Raw genomic sequence first — 26,556 nt, forward strand, 5'->3', positions numbered from 1 at the left:
TCCCTCAACCACTTGTTTTGACTCTCCATCTACCTCTGTAGTGTTCCTTCTTCTCATACATATCTGGAGACCAAGCTTCCCCAACAGAAGGTCCCATCTTTCTAGTGCAGATACATACACATGCCAAATTAAATAGAGAAACAAAATTCACAGGCCAGGGAAGCCTGGTCCTCCATCTTTCCTTCCTCCTCTATGTCCCCATAGTGGTCTAAGTAATTGCTCATATCCATGCTTCCTATCTCTTCTTCCTACATGTTCTTATAATACATGTCTCTAAAAATATGTGCAGTATTTATATGTAAAGAAAACTACAAAAATACCAATGCCACAAAACAAGTATAAATAAATTGAATGATATACTATGCTAATTACTGGCAAGCACAATTTTCTTAAGATATCAAGTCTACGCATAAATGAACTGTAAACTAACCATATCCTTAAGGAAAGCACGACAGAAGTTTGTAATTGTTCTAACATTTATGTGGAAAACTGAACAACCTACAGTAGTCAAAACAAATTAAGAAAGTGCAATGTTGAAAAATTCCAAGAATTTAATTTCAAGACTTGTTACCATCTGATAGTGGTTAACATATCTTGAAATATGTGAATGCAGACACACGAGATCTAGAAATAGATTTGTGTTTGATTCTTTGGTTGTGGAGCTAAGAATAAAATCCAAGCACTCGTGTATGCTAAGCACACACTCGAAGGCTGGGGTAAATTCATTCCTTACAAATTTAAGTTTCAATAGAAAAAGAAGCCTTCTAATAAATAGTACAGAAAATATTGTGTATATGTGCATGAAACAAGCAAGTGAAACCCCCATTTCTCCTTTTATCCCGGGGTAGACTGTAGGCCCATACATAAAACTTTTAGGACACAGCACTCCACCTTTTTTTCCTGTAAAATGTCAAACAGTAGAATATTTTAGATTTAGTGGGCCACATATTTTTGGTGCCACTTCTCTTGGATAACCCTGCATAATCTTGTTTCTCTCATCTATGTGGCAAATAAGTGACAAAAGAAACAAAGAAGGAGGGATTGATTTCGGTTCCCAGCTCTAGGGTACAGTCCATTATGAAGGGGAAGTCATGACAGCAAGAGTTCAAGGCAGCTGTTCTCACCGCATCTATTTTTGGGAAGCAAAGAGATGAAAGTGTTTGGCTCACTTTCTCTTTTTCAGAGTCAGGGACCACAGCTCATTGAATTGTGTCAGCCACATTTAGGATGAATCTTCTCACCTTCATCTAATCTAAATAATGCCCTACAGTCTAGAGGCTTGGTTCTAAATCTTGTCAAGTTGATAATTAATATTAAACATTATAAGTTATGGAAAAAGTATCCCCAGCTCATAGACAGTGGAACCACAGGTGTATAGGTCAAATTCAGCTTTATTTTAAGTGAAAGCATAGGAGAAAAATCTTTTTGATCATAACCTAGACAAAAACTGTTAGATAGGACACTAAAAATAATCATAAAAAGGAAGACTACTAACTTGAACTTTATTAAAAATAAAGTAATTTTATATCATATATCTAGGGAACTATTTATAGGCAGAAAATATAAAAATCCATAAAACTCAACAGTCAGAAAACAACTACATTAAAAAGTCGAGTTGGAAAGCATTGGCATCTACTTAAACAGATATTTATATTTCACCACAAAAGACAACCAAATGGTAAGCAAGTGCATATAAGAATCTTCAATGGAGACATCTGCAAAATATAAGTTCAAACTACAGTGAGATAGATACATGACTATAAGAATTGGCTTTCTTGAGATATCATGATTAAGGGAGCCATTATAGGGTTAGCAGAAACCTGGCTCTAGAGAATTTTCCAGGAATCCACAAGGAGAAGAATAATAGAGGAGAGGGGACCTGATCTTGACTTGCCCTGTAGTCAGACTGATGACTATCTTAAATATCACCATAGAACCTTCATTCAGCAACTGATGGAGGCAGAGGCAGAGACCTGCAGTGGAGCACTGGGCTAAGCTCCCAAAGTTCAGTTGAAGAGTGGAAGGAATGAGACTTGAGCAAAGAGGTCAAGACCATGATGGGTTCACCCACTGAAATAGTCTAGCTGAGCTAATAGGAGCTCACCAACTCCAGCCGGACTGAGAAGGAACAATCATGGGACCAAACTAGTCCCTCTGAATGTGGTTGACAGTTGCATGGCTGGGGCAGACTGAGGGGCCACCGGCAGTGGTACCAGGATTTATCCCTATTGCATGTACTGGCTTTTTTTGGGATCCTATTATTTCGCTGTATGCCTTGCTCAGCCTAGATATAGTAGGGAGGGCCTTGAACCTTCCCCAAAGCAATGTGCCTTACCTTCTCTGAGGATTAGATGGGGGTGAGGTGGGAGGCTGTGTAGAGGGAATGGGAGGTGGGGAGGGAGTGGGAACTTGAACTGATATTTTTTTTTAATCTAATAAATTTAAAAAAATGGCTTTCCTTTCAAGAACAAGAAAACTGCCACCAAGTATGTGGAATAACTGAGTTTTTCACATAGCAGTTTACAATGCAAAACAGTGCAGCCACTTTGAGAGTTAATTTAGTCTCTAGCACGGGAGCCAAAAGCAAGCTTAGTTTCACTTTGAAAGTTTTGTGCCAATGTATTAGAAAAGAAAGCGTGGTCTTATACTCTTAAACTGCAGGCCCATTTCTAGGTATTTACAAAAGAAAACTATGAAACTTTGCATAAAAATCTGTGAGTCTACATTCATAGGAGCTTATTCATAATCAACAAGAATTGGCAACAGCCCAAATGTCCATCAAGCAACAAAGACTAACACAGTGTAATATATTTATACAATGAAATATTTGATTTGTGGTGTTAGGAATCAAGTCCAGGACCTCATGCATGCTAAACATATAATTCTAACTGCTGACATAAATCTCAGCCCAACATGTATCTTTCAAAAATTTACACAGTCAATTTCAATAGGAAAATAAATCTTTGCAACAAACAGTGCTAACATGATTGGATATCTGTATACACAATAAGCATAAATGAGTCTCACATTCATCATATTAAGTGAACAAAGACATACTCAAGGGACAACATACTGCATGATTGCATTTATGATATTGTGGAAATGGAAAACTTGGAAGAAATAAAGTGGAAGAGTAGTTGCAAGAAAAGTGACATGTGGGAAAGGATCAACAGCTGATGACAGGTGCTTTTGAGGATCGATGAATCAGTTCTAAAGCTGGATTACAGTGCTTCTTATATGGCTGTATACATTTGTCAGAACTCATCCAAGGATTCTCTGAAGGACCAGGTTGTTTCCTTTTAAATACAACGTTTTTATTAATTCTTTAGAAATGTATACATACTATGTAGGTTTCCCACTCCTGCCTATAATGCCTTTGAGATGCATCCTTCACCTCTCCATACCTCCAAACTTCATGTCTTCTTTTAAAAAAGACCTAATCTCCTGGGTGCAACTTGTGCTGCTCCTATGCTCATGAGTCCACTAGAATATGAACAGCTTACCAGGGGCCACACTCTTAAAGAAAACTGACCTTTCCTTCCCCAGAAGCCATCTACTGCCAGTAACTCCTCAACTAGGGATGGTGGCACATGAGCCCCTGTCCCCTCTATACAGGAACGTCCACTGGTTTGATCTTGTCATGTCCCTAAGCGCAGCTGTCCTGGCATCTGCAGAAGACACTCATTTTCTCTAGTCCTTCCTGACTCCTGGCTCTTGCAATCATTCCACTCCCTCTTCCTCAGTGTTCTCTAAGCAAAATTTAATAGACAGAATAATTTTTGACAAAGTGTAAAGATAGCAAATGCAGAGAGTGAAAAGTTTCTAATGTCATAATATTTTAGGCAAGGTGGGGAGAAGCTTGAGCACATTGTCAGCCATATGGCCTTGAGTTAATAAACAGGAAGATGTTCACGTTTATCTGCTTAATAAGTATAAGTGATTAAAAGCTATGTTTTCTTAAGAGTTGCCCAGTATAAATTACAGATAGTAAGAAGGCATAGGTTAGAACCTTTTGTGCGTTTTAGAGAGTTGAGACAGATGGTGAACTTGACTACTTGCCTTGTATTAAATAAATCTCTAACTATTAATGGGGTTTCTGTTTGGGTACTTATTTTTACTTTTCTTTCTGGATAAATTAGTCATATTGCATCTTATTGTGCCATTTTGTTGATTTCACTTTAAGGCCTACTCTTTCCTGTAAGGAAACAGAATTGTGGATCTAGGAAAGAGGGGTGATGAGGGGAACACCAGAAGGAGGGGAGGGAGAGGAAACTGTGGTCAGATGTAATGTATGAGAGAATAAAGAAAAAGAGGGAAGCTGTTGTTTTTAACATGTAAACTGCTTTTTTTAATAAGGTGATGTTGGATCAAATGGACAGCCTGGCCCAATAGGGCCTCCTGGGCTGCCAGGAATTGGTATTCAGGGACCACCAGGACCACCAGGACCTCCAGGGCCAATAGGCCAACCTGGTAAGATCACAGTGAATGTGCCTCTTATAGGACATGCAGCGTATATGAATGCCTTCGAGCAAAAGGATTTAAGAAGTAATTTCTGCATGTATATAATTTTATAAAATTTTGAATTATAGATCACAGCATAAGAGCTAATTTAATACTTAATGTTTCTTTTTTCCATTCACCTAAAAGCCATCTATTTCTAATAGCATAAATTGATAATTACACAGTTACCATTGCCATATAATCATTGGACAATACAGTTTTAGAAACATAGACCTCAAACTGTTAGTGCTGATTATTCAGAGCAGAGTAGCTATAATGCAATAATATACAAGACTTGCATGTAGAACTTTTTCATGCTATTAACAAATAAAAGCCATAATTAAGGTTCCACAAGAGTGTTCTGTAAAAATATATCATAGGTATTTTATTTCCTTTTATTTGATCCCCTCCTCCCTTTCTTTTGCTACTAGACTTGGAATAATTTTATAACTGTGAACACTAAGCTTTCTTAAAAAATTAGATACTCAGGTTTCGTGAATATGTAGCCTAGTGGTTTTGCCTCCATAGACTAGTAATTGTATGGCTTTTCTGTATTTGTACAAGAGTCTATGCAAATTGTGGATTTTCTGTTTACTCGGGTATAGTAAGGTCCATCCTCAGGCCTGAATTTTAGTATTTCAAAATATTGTAATAGCTCATAAAATGAAAACAAATATGAAACATTTAATTGTTTTAAATTCACATGAACATATCAGAAAGCTGAGCACAATTCAGATAAACATGTAATTCTTTTGAAAACATAGACACTGGATATGTTGTCCGTCATTGCATTGAAAATCTCAAAACAGTGGTTAACAATATCAAATGCCCATAAAGGCTATTTTTATTCATGTACTATTTTAAAACTCGATTGAAGGCATGTTGTACCCTTTTATGGCCCCTGACATGTCGTTACTGATTGAACCATTAAAAAAAAAACTGGGAGTCAAGCTTTAAACAGAGCTCCTATAAATAGTTGCTTCATCGTTCATGGCAAAAACACTCTGCCCAACCTGAATAGCAGCGGGATCGTGAAGGAAAAAAAAGGATTGTTAGTTTGGGCCATTACAGATGTCACCTGCTATTTCACAAAGAAAGATAAAATGAATTTATCACATCTGTTATGTTTTATTGTTTCTTGAAAAAGTGCAGACTGTAGAGAAGCATTTTGAATTCATACATCATAGCTGAATGAATATAAAACATTAATAATAATCGTAATAAAATACAAAGTGTTAATATGTACTTTTAAACTGTGCCTAAAAACTTGCAATTGTTTTATTTATTAAATCATCTAATAGTCTATTTCTGTGTCACTTTCTCCTTCCCTCCTCTGATAGCATATATACACATATTGATCATAAAGACTGCATAGGATCAGAGCAGTGCAAATTAACACATTTTAGTTTACTTTCATATATTTGCCTTTTAAATTTTTTCTTTGCCATAGACTTTTTATCTAAACTAATAGTATTCAGCAGCTAATAAAAGTTAGCATAAAAATTATTCAATACACTGTCAATATATAAATTTTCAAGTCACATTTTTATTAGTCATGGAGCATGTATTCATTTTTAAAGTAAATTTTATTATCATCACCAAAGCAGAGTACTAACCTCACCCATTTTTAATTATCTTGATTCTTAAATGGTAAAGTGATCAGCAAGAATATTACTATTATCTTACTAACCCTGAGTTATAGTACATGACTGAAACTGCCAGAAGCTTATTAACATACTTGTTTCACTTACTAATAGAAAATTAATACAAAATACTAAGAACTGATAATATCATATTATTAAACAACATGTAAGACAAAGCCAAAATCAGACCCAAAAAACTCACTTATTTGGTAACTATTTAGAAGGGTCAACATAATATGTACTAGTAATTGATGCCTATTATCTTGACCCCCTCTAAATAATTATCAAATAATGGAACAGTGAAAATCCAGCTATGGTCGGTGTGTCAGTGACAAATCATAAGATGTTAAAATCTATAATGAGATAAAGAATGAAGAATATGCATTCAAAAGTTCTACAACAATTAATGCTATAATGCTATTTATTGAATATCCAACCAGAAAACTGTGCTTTTATTTCATGGTTTTAGGTATTTTTTGTACTTTATTAAAAAGTTAGTCAACAATGAACTAGGATTTTTTTAAAAAATTGTTTTATTTTTTTAGAACAATGAAAATAGTTTTGTATTCTGAATGAGTCTTCCTCATGACTCTGACAATGACTTGAAACATACATTTTTTAAGAAAGTAATTTGAGAAAAAACATCTTAAAGAAATATGATTTAAAATGTTAATGCTCCATCTTCTTTAGTCACTTTTACATGAACAATGCCAAGAGTCTCTAATGTACTCTATTAGGTTTATCATATGCATATCCTATCAGTTCTTTACGAGAAAAATAACCAGATCCATTGCTTAGAAACTGCTTCAATACTTACTCATGATAATGTTTTGTCAACCAGGCTTAAATGGAATACCAGGAGAGAAGGGAGATCCAGGACCTCCCGGGTTTGATGTTCCAGGACCCCCAGGAGACAGAGGTAGTCCAGGGCCCCCTGGAATCCCTGGCCTCATAGGACCTCCAGGATCACCCGGTCTCCCAGGAGAAGCAGGTGTTCCTGGACTTCCAGGTAGTGTTTAATGATTTTTGTGACTGAGGATAGATGAAACGAATATTACTATGACTCTGACAAATAATTTTCATATCGTGTTTTACAAATTGACACTATCTATTATGGAAGAGCGTTAAGTGTATGAATGTTGGAAACTCGGTTTGCTTTTTGTTCTATACTCTTATTCTGTGTGACAGTACCAGTTATATATTACTATACAATAAATGTTCCAAATTGTGATTGTTTAAAACAACTTTTCAAACACTTTGCTCAAGATTCTGTGGGTCGGGAATCAAGGTGTTCCTTTACCAGATTATTTTCTGTAATTCATATGACTCCCATAAGAATGTCCGGAGTTGAAGACTCCAGTTCTATAATGACACTTTTCTGACACTTGGGTGTTTTGTAGCTCATGTGGCATCTGATCATTCATAATGCCTCTTCTCATCCTTGTAACATCCTTCCATTGAAGGTGGCTTCCCTAAGAAAGAATTTCATGAGGCAAAACTGAGGTCCCAGAGAGAGAGAGAGAGAGAGAGAGAGAGAGAGAGAGAGCGCTCAGTGGTTAAAAGCACTGACTGCTCTTCCAGAGAACTGGGGATGGATTCCCAGCACCCACATGGTAGCTCACAATTTTAACTACAGTCCTAGGGGATCCAGTACCCTCTTCTGGCCTCTGCAGTTAATGCATGCACATGGTGCACAGACATACATTCATCCAAAACGCCCATACACACAAACAAACAAGCAAGCAAGCAAACAAACAAACAAACAAACAAATAAATAAATAAATAGGTGCTTTTTGGTGAGAAAAGGGAGGGAGAGCAAGATGGAGGGAGTGGAAGAAGGAGAGGGGAATAAAGAGAGACAGAGGTGGACAGAGACAGAGGGAGAGAAAGAGAGGCTTTCCAAAGTCCAAAACCACAAAATGTACTCACTAATATTTTCCAAAGGTGCCAAAGGAGAACTAGGTATGATGGGACCTCCGGGCCCACCAGGACCTTTGGGAATTCCTGGCAGAAGTGGTGCTCCAGGTATTAAAGGTAAGAACTGGAGTTTAGTGACAGATATGTGTGACAAAGAAAATGAAACATTGTGTTCTGCCAATACAGGTTTTGTTTTTCCTATTTTAAGACCAGCAGTGCTTAGTGTTTTATTTCTTTGTGGTTTGTCAATTAAAAAGCCTTGTTTTCAGTTTGATGACATACCTAATCTGTATACGTGAAACATTGTACATGCTTAGCCACAATCTAAGAATCAAGCTTCAGGTTTTTCTTATGGCGAGCCTTTAACCGTCATCCAAGAATTGCATACAGCAGAGACATTACCGGACTTTTTAAATATGTATGCACTCAAGTAATTCATTGGCAGACATCAAGTTACACAAATGTTTTTAGAGCTTAGAAGTCTACCTAGTTATGAGACAAGTGATGATTTTACATTCATTAATTATGGATGGACAAATTTAGTGTTCTTTGTTGATTTTAGGTGATGATGGTATGCAAGGTCAACCAGGTCTTCCGGGCCCCGCAGGAGAAAAAGGTGGTAAAGGAGAACCTGGCCTTCCAGGTCCTCCTGGACCAATGGATCCAGATTTCCTGGGTTCAAAAGGACAGAAGGGTGAGCCTGGCTTACCAGGTAGGTGAATGGATGGATTCACAAATACATTATTTTTGCATATGTGAAGTTTAATTTTGGGGAGGATACTGGATAACAAACACAGTCCCACATGGATGCTAGAACATACTCTTTTACTGTACTACATACCCAGTCCCTGAAGTTTGACTTTCCACATATTTATCCATTTATATATGTATGTATGTATGTATGTATGTATGTATGATTGTGTGTGTGTATGTGTGTCTCACTGGATATGTAGAAGTCAAAGAACTACTTTCAGCCGTTGGTTCCTTCCATCCTCATTGTGAATTCCAGGAACTGAACTCAGTTTATTGGGCTTTTCACAAAGCACCTTTACCTACTGAGCCATCTTGCTTGGCCTCTGACATTTTATTTTAAGCATCAGAGAAGTAGCTTGGAGTTATTAAACTCAACAAGTCAATTGTCAATATTCACAATTTTAGTAGTGAATATTTCATTTGATTCATGATGTTTCATTGATTAGCTTTCTGCTTGAACATTTTCTTTGTCATTTAACTGTCATGAGCTACAGGATTTTTTAAAAAGATGTGGGGAACTGGGGAGATGGCTCAGTGAATTGAGGATTTGTTACACAAGCATGAAACTGAATTTGAATCCCCAGAACTCACATAAAAGCAAAGCAGGCACATACCTGTAATCCTAGCACTTTTGAGGCAGAAATAGGGGAACTCTGGGAAGACCTTTGAGTTCAGTGAGAGACCTATCCTTAATAAACAAAATTTCAAATTTGGGCCTCTGTATGCACATGCAAACACACATGTGCAAACAAACGTACGAACATGTAGATACACACATATACATACATACATACATACATACATACATACATGTACTAGCAAGTAAAATAGACTACCTTCAGGATTTCCAAAAGTACCACAGGAGTACGGAAGAGAAGTCACAATACTTTGGAACAGCATTTGGTATTTAGGAAATGTAGTGTTCTTTTTATTTTTTTCCCTTGAGACCAAATGAAGCCGAATAGTATAATGTTGTACATAACAGGTTATAAATTGTAAAACTGTTCATTTCTTTTTATAGAAAATCAGCATGGTTCATAAAAACTATCAGAAAACATAAATATACATAAATTAATATAAGGCACCTGTAGCAAAGAAACATATTTTTTGAAAAAGACCTAAACTCTCAAACATTATGAAACTTTAAAATTAGTCATTAATTTGTAGCTTTTAGTACGTTTGCAGTTCTTTTTCTGTTCTATTAATGTGATCAACTGTGCATGTATGTGTGTAAACAAATATTAGCTTCTGATTGAGCATGATTTGATGAAATTTTTTTTAAAAAGTTATTTCTTATACTGGAGCGTTTCACAAAGTACCCAAAGAGGCAGGGATATGTAAATTTTAGGATGACTAAAATGAAATGTCTTTCCTAGGTATTTCTTCTTTTAACAATCAGTTTTTGATTGATTGATTAATGGACTGGTATGTATGCATATGGATATGCTGCAATTCCCATGCAAATGTCAGAGGACAACTTATAGTAGTGAGTTCTCCTGCTCCACTATGTGGGCTCCAGAGGTTGGACTCAGGTCTTCAGGCTTGGTGGCATGTTCCTTTATCCACTGAGCAATCTTAGCAGTTTCTGGAGTTATTGTTTTACGAGGCTTCTTTTATTTTTAGCCATGTTTTCTGAATTATAGGAATGGAAAATTATACTTGACTTCTACTGTAGGATTACTAATGATAAAATACTTTGAGATAGTTAAGAACAAAGAGGAAGTTGACTTTTCTGGATAATCTGAATTTCTTGGTGGGAGATAGTAAAAAGTGGAGAAACTAATAGTCCATAGTACATCAGGTTATCACCAATTTGGTACTGCTGCTGTTGCTACAGGTAGGCAGGGCTGGGCATTGAACATTATTTTGTTGTTGTTCTGGTTTGAAGTGCTGGGGATCAAACCCAATGACAGGCAAGTTCTCACTGAGCTACACACCCCATCACTCTCCAGGGGCATCTTCATGATCCATGATCCATATCTGTATCATGCTCGAAGCAAAGATGCTGCACAACTGCCACTGTCAGGTCTAAGAAAGTTTGTTAAATTATTGCCAAAATGAAAGCAGACACCCTGCCGAGCATCCTTACCCTCCCCAAATGCTGTGTAAGAGATGCTTTCTTTCCATCTTTTCTTCCCTAGGCATCATCTTGAAGTTGATTTCTGCTGCATTTTTTTTGGTCATCTTTTCATTCTCATTTGTCCTAGGAATTTTGTCTTCTTGATTTGGGAAATCAAGTAGATTATCAGAAAAATGAGCTTTTGTCACAGAGAACAGAATTAGAGAAATGGTTCAAGTGCGGCAATCTCCCAACACACACACACACACACACACACACACACACACACGGAGAGGGGGAGGGAGAATATGCAAGTTTCTCCTTTTCACTTACATACAGTTCAACACTTAAGCAGTTTTTTTTTTAATTTTATTTTTATTTTTTGCAAATCCATTTAATTTGTTAGTAAGAATTAGCCTAACTTATTTTTATGCTTATCTTTGAAAGGTGTTCCTGGACTTTCGGGACCAAAAGGCTATCAGGGTTTGCCTGGAGACCCAGGGCAACCTGGACTGACTGGACAACCCGGATTGCCAGGACTACCAGGTATGTAAGATAGAACCACTGTGGCATTTGGATAGCTGACAGTGATCTTTGGAAAAGTAATTGTGACCTCCTTTTGTTAGGTGATCATTTGGATCTGGTTGGGCTTGACAAAATTGTTGACATTTAGCCAAAGTTTCAACAGACAAAATATATAGGAGATTTTAGTTTGCTTATTCAGAGTCATAGTTTTCTCAGAGCAGAATATATGTAGAACTGTGATTGAAGTAATGTGCTGTACTTTACTATAGACACGCCAGCATATAAATAAGACAATCATCTGGTTGGAGCCTGAATAAAATCACCTGTTCGAGTTGTTTTTGTTGTTGTTCTTTGTTTGTTTGTTGCCATCAGACAAGTCAGTCATTCTGCAATGTAAAATGATGACTGAAATTTTTGATTTTTAAAATTTCTGAGGACCAAAATTCCCCAGGCCTCCTTGTAGTTTCTTTTTTCCTGCAAAAACGCTCTTACAGTGACCAGTTCACCTCAGTATTAGCTCACCTCTCAAAACTTTCAGCTGTTTGATGTTAGTTCAGCCCCTAAGAATAAAATGCAGCTGGCCTTTATCCTCTCAGAAGAGCCCTTAAGGTCAATCACTTGCCATCAAATTCATACCACATTATCTTGATGGATTGAGAAAGATAAATTTTCTCCTGGTTTCTTCCCAACATCTTCTGCATTCTCTTAAGCTGGAAGTCACCTGTGAAAGAAAAAGAAAACAACATATATGGTGGCACTGGCAAACATGTAGGTGACATCACACAGCTCAAGCACCTGTGATGTTCTAAGAAAAATCCTCAAACACACCCAGGTCAATCCTGCATCTCTCCAGCAAACCGCCAACCCTTATCTCTCTCTGGCCTAATGAGAGACGGGCTGGCTGTGTTATGACAGGGATCCATGGCTGAAGTTTTATTAAACATTCTTATATTGGATTTGTCCGTGAGGGCCCCCCAAAATGGTAGTTATCGATATGCAACAAATAGTACATGAAATGCATGGAATTGTTTTAGGAGAAGAACAAAGTGTCCAGGTAAAATTAACTTCATTTTTATGAAGTTGAATGTAAAGACCTGTATTAGCTTAATTATATCCCACTATGTTACTAATGAGACTGCTGGAGAACTCCCTGACTATTACACACCAAATTGTATCTCTGGGCTTTAATACAATGAAATTTGTGCTTCCAGCTCCACAATGCCATTTTTATTGCTTTAATTTTGCCATATCATTTCTAGGTCCCAAGGGTGACCCTGGTCTCCCTGGTCCACCAGGACTTACAGGGCCTCCTGGACTTAAAGGAAACATTGGTGACATGGGTTTTCCTGGTGAGTGATGGAGGGTCATAGTCATTTCGACCTATTAATACTCGCTGTCTTTTTTCCTTTGAGACAGGGTCTCATGTAGCACAGGCTGTCATCAAACTTGCTATATAGCTGGGGATGATCTAGAACTTCTAGTCCTCCTGTATCTTCCCCCGAAATACTGTGATTATAAGTACTTGACAGCATGCAATGTTTATAATGTATTAAAGATTGAACAGCTTTATGCATATGAGGCAAGCACTCTGCCAACTGGCCTCTGACCGAACCCTCATTTTTATCCTTTTTTTTTAAATCAGAAAAGATTAAGTAGAAAGTCTGGGTATGTATCAAAGTGATAGCATATAAAGAGGGCTGGGACTCCTCGGGAGATGGGAGAGGAGGCAGCTAATGTTGATAGAATAAGAGTAAGACACTCTCTAAAAACACCAATGGATAGAGCTCTCACTACAAAAAATGTAAAAGTGACTTAATAAGGGACAGAATTTGAAGAAATGAAAACGTTAGAATTCACAGACATACATATTCTCCAGCTTCTTCCCCTTCATTAAAATTTCTTTAGAAAAAGGTTGCTATATAAACCTGTGCATTAAACTCACTATATATACTCAGTTTGCACAAGTTTTTAAAAAGATCTTTTTGCTAAAACACATTCATCTTATATTTGCTGTGAATAAAGACTATTTTATTAAATATTTTACATTACATATTTTCAACAGGTCCTCAAGGTGTGGATGGGCCCCCTGGACCTCCTGGAGTTCCTGGACAACCTGGCTCTCCAGGGTTACCTGGACAGAAAGGTAGTAAAGGAGATCCAGGTGTTTCAGGCATTGGTCTTCCGGGTCATCCTGGTCCAAAGGTAATGCTATTCTGATCATGCGTCTGAAAAGTTGTAGCTTTTCTTGAACTGTGCTCATTTCTGATATTTTTACTACACAAACTCCAGAAAGACAAGGCATATTCTGAGCAAAGAATTGTTCCTCCAATCTTATTGTAGGTTGTGAAGTCAAGCTGGTAATAGGAATATATTATCTAAGAGCCTATCATAGGTTTTATTCCTAAGTAAAATGGGAAACAAACAGAAAGAATATCATGATTGTACATTATCCATTTTTAAATTAAACCTCTTGATTTCAAAATAGTATACAGAATAGTTATGCTAATATTTACCTATATAGCATAGATATAGTGTTGGCTTGAATCAGGCTGGTGGCAATGGAAGTGGTAAAAAACGATCTAATTATGAACATAGTTCAAAAGTCAAATCAGAAAGATTTGCTTATGAAATCTAAGAGAAAGGAGGTATCAAGTCTGACTATGAAATTTTTGGTTTTGAAATCATGGAGGATAGGAAAGCTTTTTGTAAAAAGCAAGTTTGGAGAAAAATATGTAGTTTAATAATTGCTGTATTTTCTTGCTAAAACGGGAAAGTCATCATGAGACTTAGGAATGATGGAGAGGACTGGAGGCCTGACTTCAAGCCTTCAAAACTGTCTTCTACTTAGGAAACTCTGTAGGCCTGGGAATACAGTTCAGTACCTTTTTTTTTCTGAGACAAATTTCCAATTGACTCAATCTCATCATAAGAAATTCTGTTTCTTATTCACTGATTTAAAATTGTGTTTTTTAAACTTCTTAAATATGTTCGTGTATTTTTTATAGTGGACTAATTTCAACATATAGTAGAGTGAAAACCACCCCTATAAACTATGTCTGAATTTATAATTGAATGTATCAGCAAACGGTTTGAATTGGGAGTTATCTATGGTGTTCTTAAAGCAAGATCATTTTTAGCTTCTTTTATATGTGGCTTATAAGTATACTTCAGTAAGATAACCATATGCACAAGAATGAAGATGACAGAAATTTTATTAGAAAGCCCTAACAGTCCAATTCAAAAATAAGCAACAGCCTTGAATAAACCTTTCTCTAAAACTCATATACAAATAGCCAGTAAATACATGAAAAGGCATTCCACATCACTAGTCAATACAGAAATGCAAATCAATTACACAATGGGATAATACTTTGTATCCATTAGGCAGATTCCATTAAAAACTATCAGACAGGGCCTTGAGATACAGCTTAGTTGGTAGAATACTTCCCTAACACTTGTGAATGCCTGGATTTCATCTTCAGCATTAACTAAGCATGATGACACATATCTTATTAATAATAATAGTGAAAGATAGTCATCACATCAGTCATATTAATTCAGATTTATATTGCGGTGAGATAACACTTCCCACCCAGTAAAGTAGCCACTTCCAAGAAGGTTGGAAAGGATGTAATGAAACTGGAAGCCTTACATGTTGCTGGTGGGAAAGTAAAATGATACAGCTGCAATGAAAAAACATTTCATGATGCCTCAAAAAGTTATAGCTGTCATATTACCTGGCAGTCTCACTTCTATGTATACACCCAAAAGAAGTGAGTGTGGATCTCTTCACAGAAACTAGTACTTGTATGCGAATGCTCACAGCATCATTACTTAAATGATAAGAGTTTGGAACAAATCAAAATGTCTATCGGTGGATGAATGGCTAAACAAATCATGCTTTATCCATACAGTAGGATAGGATATGATAATTAATAGGAAGAAAGCACTGATATAACCTAGATGATTTTCCAAAATTAACCCTAAGTACAATAAGCCAGACCCAAGATACCATAATACATGATTTTATTGATATAAAATGTCCAGAATAGGCGAACTGGCATAAACAGGTGAATGAAGTGTAGTTGGAGCCCGGGGGTGGGAAAAGGAATGTGGAATGACTGTTAATGAGTGCAGGTGGGTTTTGTGCGTGGAAGATTACATTTTCTAAGATTGGATTTTGATGATGGTTGTCTAACTCTGTGAATGTACTAAGAACACCGAACTGACTGGCTTTTGTGATATGTAAATGATTTCAATAAGTTATACATAAATACTTTGTACTCTGTTGTGGGAAATTTAATACAAGATTTCTACCTATAAACATAATGTTTTCACTTGTCTTGAAGGTAATTTCTTAATTTCTGGATGCTTTAAGTTCTAGAATCCTTATATTTGATGAACAAATGGATATTTGTTTTTTTGCACTTGGTTTTGAAGATATTTAAAATAATTGTAGACCTACATATAATGCAGCAATAATATGACATAGTTTGATGCTATAAGTCACATTTTCTTTGATGTTTTTGTGACAATTTGAGCTACTTTTGTCTGTGCTAGCCTGGTATTTGGAGCAATATTCTTAATAATCTTTTCTTAATTAATAAAAGATAATATTGAATTCATCATCTTAAGTATAAAGCCATGTTTTTGCTGTGTTGATCACCTTTCACATATATGTATTAAACCCTTTGTGGTCCTGTTTGGCCTGGCCAAGCAGCCTTGCACTATTATTTATTACTTTTCCCTATTAACTTGATATTTCCTAGTTGAGAGAGCTAGATACATAGGAAACCTGAAGAACTAATTATATAATCTTTCTCACTTATTTTGATAAAACATCAGTATTTTTCAGTGTGCTCAGACTTCATTGAAGCATAAGTAAGTTCCAGCAATCTGTGGTATATAATACAGTACATGTGGTTGCCATTACCATTCATCTGAAAATGTTCAGAAAATTCAGTTAACATTATATGCTATGCAGATTTTGTTTGTTTGTTGGGTTGATTTTTGTTTTGGTTTGTTTTTTTATATGCATTTTTACTTTGTAGCTCAGACTTTCCTGAAACTCACCACGTGGCCCAGGGTGGCCTTGAACTCTGTAGTTTATTTCCTTAGCTCTCCCACTGCTGGAATTATAAGCATGCATCACTACACCAGCTCTTTTAACCATGTTGTTCACACACACACACACACACACACACACACACACACACACACACAATGCACACACATACACGAGAAGGAGGAGAATGAAAATATTGGAGATAACATGGTTTGGATTAGAGTTACATCTTTTTATCCAAACTCATCAACATGTATGTATTTAATATGTACAAATTTTGCATTAATAATATCTAAAGTTTGCCAAACATACTGTTCAACCACTTGTTATTTTGTTTTATCTTTTGATTGATAATTCTATTCGTGTGTATTTAAGAGGTGCATTAATTTCTTTATACATTGGGTAGATAGCTCCCCTTAAATTTCTGTGCCTTTTATTGTTTAAGAATTTCATCTATGCATATATTTTTTATTAAATTCACTCCACTATTTCCTGTCAATTTCATCTGTTATTTAAAAATTAATACTGAGTTTAGTTAGTGTGCTTTTTGTTTATGGACAAAGTGCCATATAACAGAGTCTCGGGGTGCTGCATCACTAAAGAAAGCTGATTCTCCCTCTCCCAGAGGCCATGAATTGCCAATAGCTCATTTGCATAGGGTGGGATGTCATGCTCACTGCCCACACTCCTCGCTGGGATTTTGTCTGGCTTAGTCTTGTACAGATCTTGCACATAATGTCCCAAATGCTAAAGTTTATGTGGACAACTGCCCTACTGGGTCCAGAAAGCAATGTTAAATTCCTGGTTAGTTTTAGCTCTTTTTGAGAAACATAGAACTTTATTATTTATTATATTAACAAGGCCATGGTGTGAAATATGTAAATATATTTTATCTATCTCTGATAAAATCATACTTTGTTAACTAAACCCACTGCTTTTCTCTTTTATTTTCTCTCTTTTTTATAACTTTTTAAAAATATTTATTTACTTATTTATTAACTTATGTACAGTGTTCTGTAATGTGTGTCTTCAGGCCTGAAGAGGGAACCAGATCTCATTATAGATGGTTATGAGCCACCATGTGGTTGCCAGGAATTAAACTCATGACCTCTGGAAGAGCAGCCAGTGCTCTTAACCTCTGAGCCATCTCTCCAGCCCTCTTCTGTTTATTTTCTATAATCTCTGGTAACCAGCATTTTACTCCTAACTGCTCTGTGAAGTACTTATCTTTCTCTGCTTTTTTTCACTGAGCATAAGGTGCCCTGGGTCCATCCACATAGTCATAAGTAACATAATTTTATGCAGTTTTGGAGCATACTATTTGTCTAGTGAACCACATTTTCTTTACCCATTTGTCTTTGTAGGACTCTAAATAGGTTCTACATCCTGGCTATTTTGAACAGTGCTACAGTAAGCATAGGAGTGAAGGTGTCTTTTTGACAAAGTGATTTTGTTTTCTTTGGTTATATAACTACAAGTGTACATGTTGGATAGCATAAAAGCCCTGTTTTTAAATGTCTGTTTAGTTAACTTTCTTTTTCTAAGGTAGAACTAGATCATTTCTTTGTAGTACCCTTCATCCCCATGTGTAGATAGGGTTATAAAATGCATCATCAGATAAGGTCTACAACTTCCAGCTGATGGGCTGCCATTTTATGTTTAATGTTGCTACTCAGCAAAATCTGGGGTTTGTCCTATCCAATCAAACGTTTTCAACTCACTGTTTTTATTTTTTCCCAGTAGCATTGCTTCTTCAATTTTACAGTTTCAAGCAAGAAGGCAAAGATTAACTTTTCCATTAACTTTGATGCAGTTTATAAAATAAGACAAACTGTAAATATATTTTGCAGGTCATAGGTTGTAGCATGGAAGATAAGATGCTAATATTGTTAAGATATAGTAAAGACTGACTATAACCAACATACTTAGCTTGCCAATTTGAATTTTAGCAACAGAACAGATACTAAATGGAGTTTCTAGTGTATGTGATACAACACAGTGACCTTATAATCAATTCTAGTATCAGTCTTGTTAAAAAGAAAAAATGTACTATGTTTGCAAGATAGTTGCTCAGGTCTAAATTTGGCTCATTTTGTGTAGTAGGGAGTGATGGACAGGCCTGATTTTCATCCCACCCTGCTCACGGACGCCTAGCTTATGCCCCGAAATAACAACACACAAACTGTATTCATTTAAACACTGCCTGGCCCATTAGTTCCAGCCTCTTATTGTCTAATTCTCACATCTTGATTAACCCAATTTTAGTACTCTGTGTAGCACCACGAGGGGTGGCTTACCAGGAAGATTCTAGCCTGCATCCATCTCAGGAGCAGTCATGGCGACTACTTGAGGTGGTTGCCTCACTTCCCTTTTTCCCAGCATTCTGTTCTGTCTACTCCACCTATCTAAATCCTGCCCTATCAAAAAGCCAAGGCAGTTTCTTTATTAACCAATGAGAGTCCTCCATCAATTTTGGTTTGGTATGCTTCATTTTCAAGAATCTTATCAAAGTTGAGTATAGAATAAATGCAAATATTTAAAACTTCCCTGTATTCAAGTCACTCCTAGCTTTGCTAAAAGTCCAAACAGACTTGAATTTTGCATTCGTATGGTAATGCATGAGATTCCTGGTCTGATCTTTTGATTTGTCTGAATCAAAAGATTTGTCTAAATTCTCTCCTCTTTAGGGCTTGTCTTTTCTGAAACCCATAGTTTCCCTCTGTAAATGTTTGAATAATAAAATGTTAAATAAAACTTAAGCCATTAAATTGTAATTCATTTCAGAAGTCCTTATAAAATATTTAAAATTAACTTGCCATGAGATTAATAAAAACTGTATTGAAGGACAGAGGTAATACAGCTTAGAGATTGGTATCATTTGTGGAATTTAACATTATTTATCATAAATAATCAGAAATGTGCTGGGTTCCTCAGGTTTGCCCATAACAGAATATTAATTTCTTTCTATGTTTTATTTTGTAATATAAATTTAATTCATTCATAAATAATGAAGACCAGGCTAGGATGAAACTAGGTACTTACCTAGTTTATCTGCATAAGCATCTAATATGGGATCAATTCAAGTAAAGTTGTTATGAGATACCCATTATGTGCCCCCAAATGGGCTACGTGTTTGATTCATAAGGGGTCAGAAAAAAATGCATACATCCTCAGCCCAAGATTCTTAACTATTGAGAAAAAAATGTAAGGAAGTGGGACACTATTTTTAAACCTAATAGCATGATATAGAAATACACAATACTTAAACAGCAAGTCTTATTCACACAGGCAAGCATAAGAAGAAGACATTCTGTAGGTGATATTGAGCACGACCATGCTGTTAAAGAGGTCATGTTCCCCATGAGCGGAGAATGAGTACCATGGGAGACTGTTAGAATTATTGTACACTGTTTTCATAAGTATTGGGGAAAAGTTTTAAAACTATTAAAGTGGATAGGAATTTTTCTAAGAATGTATTGAAAGAAATATAATGTAAATAATTCATTGAGGAAAATAACAATATGTACAATGCCTATGGCCACAATGATACTTTGAATAAAATTCAAGAGTTAAAGTTTGCGTATACAAAATTGTTAGTCATAAAAGAATATGACCCTATCCTGTTAGCACACGTGTGTCCAATCTTTTCATATTGTGACATGAAATTGTCATGTATAAAGGTCATGGTCAAGTAGTGCACAATGAAGTTCTCAAACGATGCAAAGGTTTTATAATGTTTATGAATTTTTTTAAAAATTTGTGTTGTGCCACATTCATAGCTCTCTTTGGCTGCATGCAGCCCCATGGGCTGTGTACGCTACTTGTCAAGAATAATGTCATGAAAGAAACAGACTATTAGATAGTCACTGAAGAATTGGTAGATTGTTCATGGTAAGATAAAAATCAACCATTTTTCATTAGAACCTAGTGTAGCTATTGACTTAATATAAACTATGAATTGATTAAATTATTAAGGATGACAATCGCAAGTTCTGAAGTTAAGATTCATATTGCACCACTTGCTAGCTGTATCACTATGGCATGCAGATGATGTTGCCTTTCTAATAGGATTGGTCAGGATTAATGAGATTGATACATCGATGTAGCACAGGAATAGCATGAGCTCTGGAGTCTGACAGATCTCAGTTCAAATCTTAATTCTGCCACTCACTAAAGCCCTTAGGCTCCTGACTTCTCTGACTGAGATTTGCTCTTTACACGTATCAATGGGAATGACAGATGTAACTTACCAGACTGTTGTGATTGTTAAGGGAAGCAATTTGGAGAAAGCACTTAGCAGAGTTTCTGGCATATAGTAAAAACCCTATAAATAATATTTCATTGATATACGATCAGCGTCACAAAGAGACTTGAGTTTTGTCTTTTCATTCATGTTTTCAGGGTGAACCCGGTCTGCCTGGATATCCAGGAAACCCAGGTATCAAAGGTTCTGTGGGAGATATTGGCCTGCCTGGATTACCAGGAAGCCCTGGAGCGAAAGGGCAGCCAGGCCTGCCTGGATTCCCAGGTAGGTGTTCTTTTCCTTAGTGTGTTCCTTCTCCCTTTCCTTTCTTTTCCACCCTAACTAGTATTGTAAGCAACTTCTTATTTTCCAGACTTGCATCCTGTACTGGTTAGCAACACAGTCTCCAAGTAGAACTTTACCTTTCTCTGCCCACCTGTCTTTCTGTATAAATTGAGTAGAAGAGAAAGAGTGCTCATGACTCAGCAGGACAATAGCCTGTGGGCAGAGACACTTGTTTGGTGGAGCATTTTTCAATCTTTGACTGCTAGCCAAAAATCAATTCCGAGGCTTTAGTAGTTTTGCAGGTGATAATATTCTCTGCCAGGCTCTGGCCTGCTGCTGATTCTTTTAGAACAGTGGACACAGACGCACAGCTGGTAGCTGTTGGGAGGACAATTACGCTGTTCATTCAGATGACGAGAACTGAGTCAAGCAAAGAGATGTAGCACTATAGTCCAGCAGATAGCCTGGCCTAGGTGATTGGATTTGTCATTTCATGCTTCTGTGTAATTTTGAGTTTGGCTTCTGGATTTCACAGTGTTATAGATGAGCCTTTGGTTATGTTTTCTTGACCTTTAATGGAAGCATTCCTGTCTCTGGAAGAGTTTCTACCAGTGTATATACCTATGAATCCACCACAAACCAAAATCAAAATGTTATTTCCGTGTACCCACACCACTCTTCACCCTCCCAACACTTCATCCTGCGATAACTATTGTCATCACTTCTAGCACCATCGGTTAATTTTGCACGTTACTGAAATTCACATAAGCGGAATCACTTTATGTATCAAGTGCTTCTCCACCTTCCTTATGTTTCCTCATGTTGTGGTGACCCCTACCATAAAATTATTTTCTTGCTACTTCATAACTGTAATTTTGCTATTGTTATGAATTGCCATATAAATATCTGTGGATGGAGTGGCAGGGCTGCGTCCCGCCACCCAGCTAGCTTTACACCCGAAATAATTACACGTAAACTGTATTCTTTTAAACACTGCTTGACCCATTAGTTTCAGCCGCTTATTGGCTAATTCTCACATCTTCCTTTAACCCATATTTAGTAATCTGTGTAGCACCACAAGGTGGTGGCTTACCAGGAGAGATCTTAACCTGCGTCCATCTTGGAGAGGAGAGCTATGGCGACTGCCTATGGCAACTGCCTGAAGCGTCTCCCTGACTCAGCTTTCTTTCTCCCACAATTTTGTTCTGTCTACTCCGCCTACCTAATTTTTTGTCCTATTAAAGGGCCAAGGCAGTTTTTTTATTAACCAATGAAAGTAACACATAGACAGATGACCCTTCCTCCATCAAATATCTGATATACAGGATATCTGATATGTAACTCTGGGAGGGGGTCACGACCCACAGGTTGAGAACCACTGTATTTATATCATTGTGCATGATTTCTTTGATTAATCATTATGTCTAAGATTCACTAATCACGTCGCACATGTCAGTTATTTCTTGTCATTGCTGTGTAATAACTGAAAATTTGTTTCACAATCAATTATGCATTCTCTAGTTGACGGACTATTTGGTATTTATGATTTAAAACTATTATTGAAAATGAATTTAATATTCCTTTATATATCTTTGATGGAAATATGCTCTGATTTCTCTTAAACAGTTAAAATTTGTGCAGGCATTGAGCTTAAAGCCTCCTCCCCTCTGTATTAGTTATGTGGAATGTTAAATTAGTTTGGAACTGTACATTTTTCATGTAGCATGAATCTTTAAATGTTTGTCATAAAATGTGTGCAGTGGGTTGGTTGAGCTACTTTAAAGAGGAAGTTTAGTGTAACTTTGATTTTATGTTTGAAGATCCAGGGCTTTTCAAAATGGATTGTTGAGAGACTATTTTGAAAATGTGAGAAAAACCAAAGCTTCAGCAGCGGCTTATTTGTGATCTTCCCCTCTAGACTTAATAAGGGAGAAAAGGTTATGGATTCATTTCATAACAGGAATCCTTCTACAGAATTTTTAATGTACTAATTTAAAAATGACTTTTAGGTCTTTTCATGTGAAAAGAACTGAAGCCCTGTTACTTGCTAACTCTACAATGGGCCTTTTAAAGGTCTGAGGATTTTTTCAAGATGTTCATACTTTTATCAAATACTGAAGGAGTTATAATTTAACGAGCCATAAATAAAAAATGCTAAAACTACCAAATAATTGTTTAAAACTCAAAACTGAGTTATCAATAGTGTATATGACCAGAACAGGAAGATGTGAATTCAGTAATATGAAGAAGAAAGACTAGATACACAGACAGACAGTCAGACAGATAGACAGAGAGAAAGAACACACACACACACACACACACACACACACACACACACACACACACACACACATATATATATATATATATATATATAGGGAGAGAGAGAGAGAGACTACAACCTTTTGTAGTGTGTGTGTATGTATGTATGATGGGGAAAACTCTATCAACCAATCGCATCTAGTTAGGGTGTGGCTACAGGTAGAAAAACTGGGAGGACACAGGCGTGCTCCCTCTCTGCTCGGTGCCTGCTGGACAGACAAAACATTGGACCTTCCACTCTTGTAGCATGAGTTTCCCCCTTTTAACCATTAAAATATAACTGTAATTCTTGAGCTGGCCTGGTTATTTATCATACTGACCTAATTTGCAATGTATGTATGTATGTATGTATGTATGTTGTATGTATGTATGTATGTATGTATGTATTTTCCCCTGTAAACACAAAATGAGGTTGTAGCTTATCTCAGTTTTGAAATACACTGGAACTTTCCTTTAGTACATTATGCCATGACTTGGAATATATTCCATGAGTCTACCCCAAATTCTTCTCAAGAAACTATAGGCACCAGAAGGACCATGCATACACAGGTACCACACCTTCTAAACCTCCCCAAACAATACCACTAACTGGGGATCAAGTTAGTGGTGCCAGAGCCTACGAAGGAAATTCACATTCAAGTCACTATACTAGTAATTCATTCTATTTTATTAATCGCTAAAAGTTAGCTAGTACTTTACTTCCTATTCAGTTTTTTCTCTTTTGTTGACTTTTAATCCCTACCTCTCTACACTATTTTAAATGACTGTTCTAGACATTCCAACACTTTTATTTTCACATACTAAAGCAACATCATACCATTTCATATGTAATATATCATTTACAAGGGTCTTTGTGACAGTCTTTATGGATTTAATTTTTATGTGCATGATTAATCTTATAATTAATTGCTATTATCACTTTTTAATTGGAGTGACAGAACACAAGAATTTCTGCATGTTAGGCAAGTGTTCTACCACTGAGAGTTTTCTCTAATTTTATCTGTGTTTTAAGCTGTCTATTAAACTCTAAATAATTTATTGCAGTAAGGAGAACTGACTTTTCCATGTACCTATGTATTTTCAATTTGATATTTCCACATTGTTTAATATCACAGTTTCATTTGGTATTATTTCCTAGAGCCTGATGTACTTTCAAATATCATTTATTATGAAGTGACTGCTGGAGACAAATTATCTCACATTTACCTGACAATGCCTTTACTTTGCCTTCATTGTAAGAAAAAATTAACTCAGTGGGGGTAAGGTTCTAGAGTTTGAATCCTAGGGCTTTGGCATGCTTAGGAAACACTGTACACTCAGCCACATTCCTAGCAGCTAGAAATCTTTGACATTTTCCCCCTTCATCACTGAGTTTTTTCTACTATTTTTATTTGAATATGTGTCCTGATAATAAATCATTGTTTTTAAATCATCTCCCCTGTATGCTATACCCTGCTTTTTTCTGGATACATTTCCATTTCCAGTGCCATTTTTAAAGATATGTTTTTGAGGTGTGTGCGTGTTTGTAGGTATATTGTGATTGTGCATCAGGTGCCAAGGAAGACAAAACAGGGCTTCCTATCTCTAGAACTAGAGTTACAGGTTGTTGTGAGGCTGGGAGCTTCTGTGCTTAGGTGAGTAATAGGAACTGAATTCTGGTCATCTGGATGAGCACTGTTCCATGTTAACCACTCAACCATCTCTCCACCCGCTATCACTGATTCCTTCCATTCTCTCATGGTGGGTTGTCATTGTATTTCTCTCTCTCTCTCTCTCTCTCTCTCTCTCTCTCTCTCTCTCTCTCTCTCTCTCTCTCTCTCTCTCTCTCTCTCTTTTCTGTTATTCCTCAATCAATAAGATTGTTATTTTGGAAGAACTTGCAGAAGTTTCAGCTATTTACTCTTCATGTAGTTCTTTCAGAATTTCTTCCTCACTTTTTGGAGTGCGTTTATAGTAGTAATAGGTTATTCAATATTGTCTCACTGGTTGTAGAGGTTTTGTTGTTTATGTTTATTTACATTTATTTTTTATGTCTGTATGTCTGTCTCTGTATCTGCCTCTCTCTCTCTCTCTCTCTCTCTCTCTCTCTCCCCGTGTGTGTGTGTGTGTGTGTGTGTGTGTGTGTGTGTGTGTGAGAGAGAGAGATTCCAGATTCTTCTAAATTTCTTGGTAAAATGCCAAAAATTCGCTGGGTGGTGGTGGCACATGCCTTTAATCCAAGCACTCAGGAGGCAGAAGCAGGCAGATCTCTGTGAGTTCAAGGCCAGCCTGATATACAGACTGAGTAAGCTCCAGGACAGCCAGGCCAGAGTTACACAGAGAAACCCTGTCTCAAAACAAACAAACAAACAAACACAACAACAACAACAACAACAAAAAGTGTTGACTATTCTAGCAGGGTATTCAATTACCTAAGAGTCAACTTTATCTTACATTGATGAGTGTTTTAGACTTTATCAGAATTTAAAAAAAATATTTTTAATATCTGTTTCTTGAAAACAATAGAACTTTCTGTAAGGAAATCTAAATAGCTAATTAGGGTAACATAAATATATATATATATATATATATATATATTTGTGTGTGTGTGTGTAGTACATAATAGCAAACTAACAGAGTAGAAACTAAATTTTTTTAATTTTTAAATGTTAGTTGACACCAGAGTGGTCCATCAATTCAAAATGATTCCAGTTCATAACACAAACAATTTTTCAAAAACATAAGGGCATTGGCTTAGGGGTTAAGAGCACCGTTTTCTCTTGTAGCAGACCCCAGGCAAATTACAGAACCCGCACATCGGTTCACAACCATCTGTAAATCCAAGTCCAGGGCATTGGACAACCTTTTCTGAACCCCAAGGGCAATTGCTATACATGTGGTACACATATATGCAGGCAAAATAGTTATATACATAAATAAAATAAGTCCAAAAAGAAAAAAGTTAAGAAATTAATTCTGAAATGGAAAGGGCATGGCATATTTGAAATAATACTGAAAAAGAAAAACCTGCATTGAAAAAACTTGGTTGGTGGGCTTGCACTTCCTGATCTCAAGGGAGGCAGTAATTAAGGTGGTACAGTACTTACTTGCATAAGGATTAATAAGTATAGTCATGTAAGAAAACATAAAACATAGAAAAAGACACATGTGTGCAATAAAATGACCTGAATAAAGGTTCCAAATAAGTTCAGTAGGGAAAGTAAAGGCTCTTAGCTAAAAGTCACTTGGTGTTTGGGCTGTGAGC

At 36.4% G+C, this 26,556-nt stretch overlaps 1 protein-coding gene across 6 annotated transcripts in view; it reads left to right on the forward strand.

The window, feature by feature from the left end:
* The window catches only part of Col4a5 (collagen type IV alpha 5 chain), a 193,293-nt gene that overhangs the window by 136,540 nt on the left and 30,197 nt on the right, over positions 1–26,556 (forward strand). For 5 of the 6 annotated variants that reach the window (XM_038316567.2, XM_038316569.2, XM_038316568.2 and 2 more), the window contains exons 30-37: positions 4,357–4,470; positions 6,985–7,152; positions 8,088–8,177; positions 8,623–8,772; positions 11,320–11,418; positions 12,657–12,746; positions 13,460–13,599; positions 20,864–20,990. In XM_038316567.2, the coding sequence (XP_038172495.1) occupies positions 4,357–4,470; positions 6,985–7,152; positions 8,088–8,177; positions 8,623–8,772; positions 11,320–11,418; positions 12,657–12,746; positions 13,460–13,599; positions 20,864–20,990 (978 nt within the window). The remainder of the gene's footprint in view (positions 1–4,356; positions 4,471–6,984; positions 7,153–8,087; positions 8,178–8,622; positions 8,773–11,319; positions 11,419–12,656; positions 12,747–13,459; positions 13,600–20,863; positions 20,991–26,556) is intronic. The other variant, XM_038316571.2, reaches the window with a different exon arrangement.

The sequence above is a fragment of the Arvicola amphibius genome, chromosome X, assembly GCF_903992535.2.
Source record: "Arvicola amphibius chromosome X, mArvAmp1.2, whole genome shotgun sequence".
Taxonomy (NCBI): Eukaryota; Metazoa; Chordata; class Mammalia; order Rodentia; family Cricetidae; genus Arvicola; species Arvicola amphibius.